Raw genomic sequence first — 11,557 nt, 5'->3', positions numbered from 1 at the left:
TCATTGTACTATTCAACCCTTTGTTTATTTTTCATTTTGTGAAAAACCCTGGGTTAGCCCTTCTCAGATTATTGCTTATTTATGTGTAACAAATCCCACACATTCTAAAGGCACTTTCTTTAATTCTTTATTATCATATAATATGTTTCCATGGTATCATATACTATTATTTAGTGTTTATGAGACTCAATTTTGAATTTTTTCCTTTTATTCTTTCAAACAGATACTTCACAACCTGACCATATAAAAGTCTGTCACGCTTAATCTATGGAATCTATACATTTCATTCTCGACAATGCAAGTTTTCAGAATAAAGACAGGGAAATCAGTTTTTTATTGACAAATTTAGGTAGGAGGTTGATGCACTAGGACAATTACCTGTTTATTTAGAGCCTCTAACTCTTTTCACTTGGACAAGCTATTTGCTTTTTGGATTACTGTTGACCCCTACTATTTTCTACTTAACTTCAAAGCACAGTATTGTGTTATCCATCATGGAACAGGACCATATTCTTAACCTACCGTCAACAGAGCCTGGATTTTGAATTATTCCAGCAGAGGCAGCCAATTCCTGTGGAACTTGAGTGAGGTGGGAGGTCTGTGGTCATTTGATGTGGCCAAGCAACTAGCTCTAATCGGGCTCCAAAATATAGTAACCCTGGCCCTTTTAGTTTTGTGCTCTTACCAGATGATTAACCAACTATGAAAGATTTTATCAACAAGACTATTTCAGGGTATGTTCAATGAGTAAATGCTTAATGCTCATGAATGAGGCAATGTAGTTGCAGAAGAGTACTGAAACTATTATTTGGCATTAGTGCCCATTGACCTATTCTTCCATCTTACACTAAGGCCACAGAGCTTAGTGACTGTAAGTATATAATGGTGATGGGTGGCTGTTTGATTCTTGTAACCTAAGAAAGACAAGGGTCTGGTTCAAATCTCATGGGGGATACTTAACATATTTGAAAAGCATATGGGACACATTAAGAACACAAATTGGTAACTACACATGAAGGTTTACTGCTTTTGTGCTTCAAGGTTCAGGAATAGAAGAAGGACTCTGGTACCTGGTAGGAGGGAGAATTGACTTATTGTGAGAATGCTGATATTTCTTACATGACTTTTTATTTTCCTTAGATGCTGGGTGAACAGGAAGTAATAACAGCTCTATTTCTCTGTCAATATAAAACTTAACCCTTCATATAATGCTACCTTTGAAGATACAGAATATATCAGACTCTATCTATCTACCTATTAACAGTTTAAATAAAGAACTGTGTTTGACTTGCTCTCAATAAAAGTTTGTGTCCTTGTTTTTGGTGCCTAGATTTTATTTTATTTATTTATTTGTTTATTTGTTTATTTATTTTTGCGGTATGCGGGCCTCTCACTGTTGTGGCCTCTCCCGTTGCGGAGCACAGGCTCCGGACGCGCAGGCTCAGTAGCCATGGCTCACGGGCCCAGCCGCTCCGCGGCATGTGGGATGTTCCCGGACTGGGGCACGAACCCGTGTTCCCTGCATCGGCAGGCGGACTCTCAACCACTGTGCCACCAGGGAAGCCCTAGATTTTATTTTTTTTTAATCTGCCTTTTAAAATTTAAAAGAACCCTTGCATATTAGCAGCTATTGAAACCATCAATAAATACCATTTCAGAAATCAAGAGAACACCTTATTTTAATTCATTTGCATTATTTATTTCAAAAAGGTCTTAAAATGCTTGTATATGAAATTGTAAAAAGAATTTCTGATGGATAGATATGTAATGTTCTTGAGACATTTCTATTATTTTTACAGGAAATGAACTATTGTTTTAGATACATCTTAATTCCAACAACTTGAAAAATATATATATCTTTGTAGTCATTAAGGTAATACATTGCTGTAAACTATGCTGACACCTTTATAGTAATTGTTTCTACATATTTACATGGTGGAGTACTTTTGGCACACTTTCAAATGGAGAACAGACATTTGAGTTTTTCAAAATGATAGGAAAAACATTTGAAATAAGTAATAATAGAGAATTATGGAAAAAGATGAAACACCAGCGTATCATGAAGAAATATGTCTGGCCGTATGAGAAAGGCACTACTTCTTTTAAAGCCTAAACTTTCATTCCTCTATAAAAACAAGAGGGCTATAAAAAGTAATGTCAAAAGTTACAGCAAACATTTGTCCATATTAAAATATCAGACAGTAACATAATAAATATGAATACCAGAACATGTACACAGTTCATGAAGAACACAAGGTAAGTAGAACATACAATTGACATAAACACAATGACATGGGTAGTAATGAGCAGTGGAAATCACCCAGATACGTGGCAAGCTACAAAATCAAAGCGTTTTGTAATTAACTGCCAGCTTGGATGAGTTTTGGTTATGAATTTGGAAAGTAATTGAATTTTTACTTAGAAACTTAAAATTACATATTTGATTTCTTCTTTATAATAAATTTGGTTGGTCAGAGGCAGAAAATCTGGGTATCTAAAAATGTTCAAATTTATTCCAAATTCCTTTCTACTCCATAGTTTCAATCTAGTTTTTCCACTAACAAATATTTTTAGGTAATCCATAACAAATTCACAGATTTAACCTTTGCCTTCTCTTGTTTTTATGCCCAGCTCTTATAGCTAATATGTATAAAACTAGCAACATTTGGGCAGTTGTTTGAAGGAGAAGAATTAACGCATGTGCATAAATCTAAACTGAATAACAAGCATCCTGATAATTTAGAGTTTGGTTACTCCTTTCAGGTCTGGAAAAAAAATACCCAGAGTGAAAATCTGTGTGAGATACTTTTGTCCAGAAGGCCAGATGCAGATGAAGCTATGCACTTAAGAGAGACTTAAAAACATCCCAAAACTGTTCTTAATTTTTCTTTGTTAGTTAAAACTCTTGGTTTTACTTTCTCTCAATTCAAAGCATAAAATATAGAAACATACCCATAGCCATATATATATGTTTTAGTTTCAACAGCTAATATAAAGACTTTGTATAGATATTTATAACCTATATCCTTGAACTGGGAAAACCTATCAGTCAATACCAAAATAGAAAGTCCCAGTTTTCAAAGAAACTATTTGTTACTTATTTGATGGCAACTGTCGTCATTAGAAACTCAGCATATTAGAAGTTGCTCTATTTGCTGGAAAATGAGATTTTTGTGTTTTTGCAAAGCAAAGATTCACATAAACTTGAAAAGTGACCCTAACTGTAGTGATAATTATTAGTTGACCCATTAGGTTGAAAACAGAGGCATTAAATCTTAGTGCGATGGTATTTTTATCCTTTCTTTTAGGCACGGACAACACCAACACCTGAAATTCCATACATTAAACCTCATCAGGAGTAGATAATACTTTACATGGCTTATTCAAACCTGACCATGGAATGGCTATTTGCCAAAAATAAATATTTTTGTACATTAACTGTGGTTAGTGTTCCTTTTCTCATTTCAAGGCATCTTGGCTTGTAGCAATTGTTGAGTAAACTTATGCAAAGGTTGTTGTAAAAGCATTATGGTGACAATCTACACATTGGAATGAAAGCTACACGACTTGGTTTTTTGTTTTAAATTAAAGGACTCCAATTTTTCACTTTCTATCTCTGTTCAAATTGAGCAATTTCTCAGCTTTGATTAATGGTTGGGGGAACAAAGAGTTGGTAATACCATTCACAGAGAAGCAATCTCTCTATGTCCACTTCTCCCTCTCATACTTGTTCTAGGAAATGGAAAGGAATATGTCCTGCATGAAGTCAAGGAGATAGACCACTGCGAAGTGTATGAGGATAACTATCCTTAAGTCTACACTTCAGTTGTTTAACAGAGAGGGGTGCAGCCTCTATTTCCTGTCTGTACAACATGCAAGAGAGAGACCAAAGAGGTGTGACTCTATACCAAGGGATTTTAACTAAGCCCACCTGAGTTGTCTGTCCTACTTACAGAAGAAATAGAAAGAGGAAGAGAAGGAGGGGGAGGAGAAGGAGGAAGAGGAGGAGGAGGAGAAGAAGAAGAAGAGGAGGAAGAGGAGAAGAATCAAAGAATCACAGCAGCATGGTTTAGTGAAAGAGGCTCACCTTTTTTTTTTCTTTTTTTTTTTTTTTTGAGCCCAATAGAATGGAATCTGGATTTTAACTCTCACTAGTGGGGTGACTTTAGACAATCCCTCTCAGCCATCCTCGTCTGCCTAATGAGGAGAATGAAACTCCTCTCACTGAGTTGCACACAATAGTGAGATGGGCCACAAACAGTGCCTAGCACATAGTAGGTACTCAAAGGTACTTAGTCCCACTTCTTTTCTCTTTACTCCTTGTAATTTCCTTGTTTTTATCCAAGCTCTTGGGGCTTTCTTTTGGGACAGAATTTCTTTTCTATGTTTGAATGTGAAAGTTAAAGATGTTACAACAAATAAAGATGGTACTATCTGGTGCACCTCAACTCCATTCTCTTGCATGAGAGACCCTTGAAAATCATTCTAAGCCATTCATGAAATTAAGGTTGACTGGAAAAATTGAATTCCTATACACCATAACTAGTATCTTTGCTCCTCTACAGTTCCTAAGGCAATTCTAGAGGTGAGGTGTTAATATATAAGAAAGTATTTCCAAATTAGTGTTCAAAGCTAATGATACATTTTGATCATAGTACATGGCGGTTTTTGCCCTTGTGGATGACAGTTGATTAAATGTTGGCAAGAAGAATTGAGCAAATTTGAGGCTGGTGTTAAAACACAGTTGTATCAACAACAGCTGTGTAATCCTTCAAGAGAGTAGGGTAGAATCTCTGGGTAACTGTTGAAAACAAGAAAAGAACTGTGCAAGCTGGAAGGCTCAGAAGCACTCAGATGGTTTGGTAAATTAGTCTTTGATCAAATAAGTCCTGTAAAATATTATCAACTATGTTTGTGTTCAAGGTAACAAGATGCAGAGACTTTTTTTTAAAGAAAAGGCAATAACTTAAGCTAATCCAGGGAAAACTCTGAAGTCCCCAAGAACAGAGCCCCCTATTGAAGAACTTGGGGCTAATTAAGACCCTAATGTGTCCCAGCCAAGGGTTTATCTTTAGAAGTACCAGAAGAGCTAGAGGCATTTATACTTTTATAAAGGTCTTCTGAAAACAAAAATTAGAGGGCAATGTTTAAAAGAATGTTGGTAGTAGATTTCACAATTAGTCAATACTCTTACAGTTAGGTCCATAAGATTCCTAACTACTGCTTAGTTCCTTGCTTCTAAGAGTAGTTGAGCAAAAACATGGTAAAAGCTGTTTTTAAAATTCTACCCAAGAACAAATACGTGATGTATGAAAACAGTTCTTTGTTTTATTGACAATATGGATCCAAATATAGCTTCACATAATAAGTATGTCAAGGTAAAGCCAGGAAGAGCATACACTGAACGACCACAGAAGGTTCTTTTGAGCAAAAACATTCAAATTTCTTCAGCTGGTATACCCAAAGGTAAGTGTATCGAAAACATAATTCATCTTTTCGTGAACAGAGTTGACATTTTTGGTGGAAACTCTTTTTGAATAAAAAGAGATTCTTTAGACTGACAGAAAACCTTTCAACATTTTTCATTCACACAAAGCATTGCATGAGGCATCCAGCATATTTAGTTTGGTCAGCAACTCAGTTAGTCCTTTGGCAACTGACTTGTGTTTTATCCCTCACATGGCTCTGTTTTGAAAATAATTATCTCATTTTCTAGTCATTTTCTTATCTGCAATGTCAATTATTTACATAAAACATCTTAAATATGTTGCAAATACGTAAAACTATTTCCCCTTCCAACTCTTAGTTATTGTTTTGCTTTTGTGTAATTAATTGGGAGTTAAAATTTAAACAGGAAATCAGAACTAAAGATGCCCAGTTTTACCATCAGCTCAACAGCACAGGTTTGTTTGTTTGTTTTTTTATCTTAATATTAACAAGAATATAGCATGATTGACCTCCAGAGACCCAACTCTAACAAAAAAAATTATGTATATCTTTCTTAAGAATGTTGTGGAGGAGATTTGGTTAAGCTAGTGGCCCTGTCTCTGGAGATCCAAATTCTAATCCTGATTCTCTCACTAACTGGCCTGGGTTTTTTGGACAGGCCATCTGCCTTACCAAAATGAATGCAAAGGATATTAGGATTTCTAAGATATCTGCCAGTATGCCTAAGTATTGTCATACCTAAGATTATGTGCTCAATTTGGATCAAAGAAATATTGGAATTTTCCCCAAATTTATCAGTGTTATCTTTAGGTCCACATCTAGGACTTTATTCTTTTCTCCCCCCCCCCATAGAGGTGCCAAATCCCCTTCCATTTTTGGACAAGTCTCGGACAATTTTTTCTTAACTCTCTTCCTAACTGTTTTTAGCTCATTCTCTTTCCCTTTCTTTGTTTCCCTCAGTTTATTTCTACCTTGAAATCTTTTAGAGCCCATTTTTAGCATTCTTCATTCCTGTGAATATTGCTGAATCTAAAGTAGTATTTTCACATAAAAGAACTTTAATATTTTTCCATGCTCTATTTCTGCTTTATTCATTTCAACTCCTCTTATTTGGTCCTACATTAGAGTAGGTTCAATGATTAAATGTATTTTTGGTTACTGCAGTGTGCTGTGACCCAGCCTCTATTTCTTTGCATTTTTTTCTTTCTTTTTTAATATCCACATGAGTCTAGAAGTTAGTATGAGTCTAGTATGGCCATTTTTTAAAGTGCAATTTAAAAGCACAGAATGAATGGAAACAACATCCATGTCTAGAATTGAATAAGCATGTGACTTCCTCACTTAAAGTTTTTCCACTGACTCAGATTGGGAAAAACATTATACAGTCATCTAGATCAAAACCCTGCCATCAAGGAGTATTATATCAATACTATTTCAAACTGTTAGGTAAACATGCATGTAGTTGGGAGGGATTTCACCAAGGTGAAAGCTGTGTGTTTCTGAGGTCTTTTAGCCTAGGAACTCAAGTAATTTTCTTTTATTTTTTTTGATGAAAAAACAGCAAATAAAGGATCAGGTTCTCACTGATTATACCTACTTGTGGACCAAAAGAGCTGGTTATGATCAAACTCAGCCTTCATGAGTATCATTGTGCTTCTCCAAGTACTTCCGTCTTCTTTTCCAGTTACCTGTTAGATGGCATGTGGAAACTTGAAGGCTTTGTTCCAGAACAGGGTGGAAAGCAGGCAATTCAAATGCCCATCTAGTGCTGAAGAAGGACTCCAATCTAATGTTGGACTGTTTCCCTGAGTTAACTTTTGGCATCTCAAATATTGTGATTTTTAAAAAACCTTCCATTCAAATGTTATTAATTTTGAAAAATTTGAACTAGCATGGAGAAATAGTCACCAAGTTCATAGTCACAGTGTCTAATAGATTTACTAGATAAAGACATCAGTTCCTCCTCAGTCTTCATAATATTTTTCAAATTTCCACTTTTGATATGGCTTCACTGGGTCACAAGCAGCAACTTTCAGGGTCTTCTGAGAGAAATTTCCTTCTAAGCATAACAACTGGTGATAGTTTCCAAAAACAATGTGATTCACCTGGAGAGAAACAGGATCTGAGAATGAGCCACAGACTGAATTTGACAATTGTGATGTAAGAAAATGAAAACCAATAAAAAATTAGGTAATTACATTTTTGATTTTTCAGGAATTCTCCTGAACAAAATCAATAACATAAACACAGGTTTTAGGCAGTATTAAGTTTGTCTTTATCTCAAACTAAGTTCTCACATTCTCCAAGCTACAAGACTTTTAATTCTTCATGAGGCAAAAGAAGAATTTTCTGATGATATGGCTGATAGCTATATTATTTAAAGGAAATAATTCCAGATGGCATTTACTATATTTAATCACTGGCTGCCTCACTGTTGGTAGTAAGAAAAAATACACACCATTATAAAAAGTGTGTTAGTTAATTTCTTAAGTCTGTGACTTAGAATGCAAATTTGGAATAAAAAGTGCTAGAAATGATGTATTTTATTTATGAGTTTCCTATCAACGATCTCTGAGAGTACATAATGCCTGATGTCCAGAAAGTCCAGACGTGATTAGAGAAGGTCATAGGTATTTCAGAGGTTCTATTATTGCTTAATATTTATTGAATGTCCTAGAAATGGTCGATAACCTACTTAGAACTTGCTCATGGGTTTGTAATTTTTTCGCTTACCAATCCTCTCAATTACCCATGACTGTGACAAAGATCATTCTAATTATATATATATATTTAATTATATATATAATATATATATGTTGTTTTGAAATGCTTTAAAAATTTATCAAACAGGGGTGAATTCATAATAATTTATTTTAGAGATGCTCTTACAAAAACAATGTCACCCTTGTAGGATTTTGGGAATATGATGCTTGAGTATGCTCAAGGTTTTGTAAAAGAGATAACATTGAGAAGATCATTCTGGATTATCTACAATGTTCTGCTCCTGGGTTGTAAAGAGGTAACTAAATAACCTGTCCCCAACAAAAAACACAATGTGGAAACCGGTATTGGAGGGGCATTCTATATCCAAATCCTAGACGCCACCTGTGAGCCTTTTCCTTTTAGGTGGCCACAGTTCACAGTATTTGAGGAGGGCTGACCTAGAGGACACCTTTTAAATGCAGATTCAGAAATGTATAATTTTAATAGCTCACTGGTATCCGGGGTCAAACTCACTATCACACTTCCGCCTTCCATGAAGCTCTCAATGCCTAATGCTTTCTAAAAGAAGAGACATGTTCCTGTTATTCATAGTCTTATTCTCCATTTCTTTTGTTTTTTAAGACTTATACATCTTGGGGGACCTAGGAGGTTTAGTATGAAAACTACCAAAATACTGAAAAAAGAAGAAAGATAATTGTCAAGATATTCATCTCCATGACACCTAGCATCGTGAAAAGGGGAACCCAAGGCAGAAGGCAGCTATGTAACATGTTACAAAGTCATAGACACAAACAAGGTAGGGGAACAGCTTTCTGATTTTTGCCAGCTTAATTAAATTACCTTATTTACAAATTGGCTTACCATTAAGGAGACCAGTGTTGGGCCTATACAAAAATCAGCGAATAAAGGCCTAAGTTCTCAGTGGGCCCAGTCCAGTTTATAAGTAAGCCCTATGTAATTTAAGGACTGTCAGCTCCTAAATATTTTCTCACCAGCCTAATATCTTTTCTGATAACAGATTCACTTCTGAAGATGAGAAATGTATTCTTTTTCTCATTCGCAATCTCAATCTTTCCCCCTCTCTCTCTCCCCCTCTCTCCCTTCCTCCCTCCCTCCTTATCTAACTATCTATCTATTTATCTATCCATCTATATCTATCTATCCATCTACCTATCTCTCTCTCCCCCTCTCTGTTGCTCGTCTTTGGCACAGGGTTAAGAAAGCAGAAGGTAAGATGTAATTTATTCAATATGTGTTTACAGATTTTCTTAACGCTATGCAATGTGAAATTAGCAGCTCACACACTGGTAATTCCTAATTTTTCTGAATAACTCAATAATAACCATCATCACTAAAAAGAAAAAAATATTGTCCAGAAGGAACTGAAATATAACAGGGATGATCTATAGAAAGAAAGATTGGAGGAGGTGTTGCTTAGGTCCTAATTTTGATCCTGAGCAGGAAGAAAAATGTCATGAAGAGAACAGTCACTGGCTGTGACATCAAAAAGAATGGAGGCGCTCCAAAGAAAAAAGTGTGCTTACTTCAGGGTTCATCCCTGAGCAAAATGATGGTCTCGCATACTCAGTGCATTCAGTGAATTTGGTGGCTACCTGCTAGTGAGATAGCAGAAAATTTGAGAAGGCAGGCTTGAAATTATTCCTGCCACTCCAAGATCCTACACCAAAGCTTATGACTTTGTGTCCTATTAAAATATAATTGGGGGAAACAGAAGACTTTGAGAGTGAATAGGATAGAGCACAGATGTTCTGGTAAATATTCACAACTGGACCTCTGGTAAAACATCCCCGATTTGTAGTATGAAATAAAATTCATATTTATGGCAAGACAAGAAAAATTTAAACATAAAAATTCTTCTCTGCCTTTTGGCCTCCCCTCTCCCCCATCTATGCATTGTGTCTCCACATTATGCATTGACCAAACCTCCCCCATCAGCAGGAATACCTGCTCAACCATAAACAACATTCTTCTAGCATCAACAACTCCTTAAAAGAGAACAGTCCTTCCTGATCTTGGGAAGGGTCACATGACCCACCACGATGGCACTTAAATCTGGATTGTGTAAATTGTCAATAATTTGTTATTTAATGTGCAGCCCTGTGTCTTAAAAAACTTATATAAACTGTGTCTTGACTTCTAACAGGCAGAACAGTCCTCAGAGCTTTCTGAGATGCTCTTTCTGGGTTATAATCCTCAAATTTGACTTGAATAAAATTTTCCAATTCTTTCTTAGATCAACTGGTTAATTTTTCAACAGTAGCATGGGTATAAATACTTGCATCACGGCTGGTTTCAAGTTACCAATGTGACATTGCTGAATGTGAAGTTGGCAAGAGCTGTGCACAGCCAGCTCCCCCAGGCTGGTTGGAGCTGGTTCCACCACCTGCTCAGAGCCTAGGCCTCTGGGAACCAGAGGGCATGAGAAAGTCTCTCTACATGGAAAGGAGGCAGGATGCGGAACCAGGTTCACACTAAGTGCAGGGCTTGTGGGAAGCACACTGCTTCTCACTTTTCCCATATACTGTCCCTGTAAACTTTCCTGGTAACCAGTGAGAACCAATTCTAGCCTATACACCTTTCTTTTGGCATTGTTAGTTGACTGAAGCAAATGACTTTTAGAAACAAAGATGGCAATAGCAATTTAACCAAAAGAACCTGGTGACTGTTCTATTTAAAATAACTAATTTGAAATAAATTTTGTGAAAAGAATTAAAAAAGACTCGACAGTTTATAGAAAATATCTGTTTATCTCTCTGTATGAACTTTCACACTGTCTCTATTGTCCCAAACACATTTAAGTCTTCTGATTGAGGAAGCTGACAATGAGGGTTTTATGTCCCATTTAATTGAAAGTTGGATTTGTGGTAAGCAACAGGTGCAAATATTCTCTTACCAGCTCCGGATGAAAGACGGATGTTGATTTATGCAGCCATTTTAGCCCTTTGTTTCTGTTATCACAAGGGTGCAGCCTCAGGGCTCCGTTATCAGGGAAGGGAGCTAAACACCATTCTCCTTGTTTAATAAGTCTTAACCAGGTGTAATTAAATTGTTGAAGCTGTAGGTGAAATGAATAAGAAGGTGACTTCCAATGGCACACACAAGTAGCAGCTTTGTCAAACGTTTTTGTTAGCAATGCTTAAGAATACAGGCACTCTAGTCAGATGTTCTGTGTTCAAATCCTGGTGTTGCCACTTTCAATTCTGATCATGTGGGCATATTATTTACCCTGTCTAATCTCATTTTTATCATTTTTAAGTTGGATAGCTATAGTGTCTATCTCAAAACCTTGGGGTAATGACTCAAGTGTTGAGCACACAGTAAGGCCTCAATAAGTGTTAGTTGCAATAAAAAAAAGTATTTAGTA

General features: G+C 36.1%; 1 protein-coding gene across 1 annotated transcript in view; it reads right to left on the bottom strand.

Annotated features, from left to right (window-relative positions):
• Positions 1-4,962: 4,962 nt before the first annotated feature.
• Positions 4,963-11,557, bottom strand: part of GALNT5 (polypeptide N-acetylgalactosaminyltransferase 5) — a 39,881-nt gene continuing 33,286 nt past the window's right edge. The window contains exons 9-10 of the mRNA XM_082630298.1: positions 11,087-11,248; positions 4,963-7,553 (exon numbers count right to left, since the gene is read on the bottom strand). Of these exons, the coding sequence (XP_082486424.1) occupies positions 7,413-7,553; positions 11,087-11,248 (303 nt within the window). The 3' untranslated portion in view covers positions 4,963-7,412. The remainder of the gene's footprint in view (positions 7,554-11,086; positions 11,249-11,557) is intronic.

This window comes from Mesoplodon mirus (assembly GCF_964341445.2).
Source record: "Mesoplodon mirus genome assembly, chromosome: 8".
NCBI lineage: Eukaryota > Metazoa > Chordata > Mammalia > Artiodactyla > Ziphiidae > Mesoplodon > Mesoplodon mirus.
This window is presented reverse-complemented; position numbering and strand designations above follow the sequence as displayed.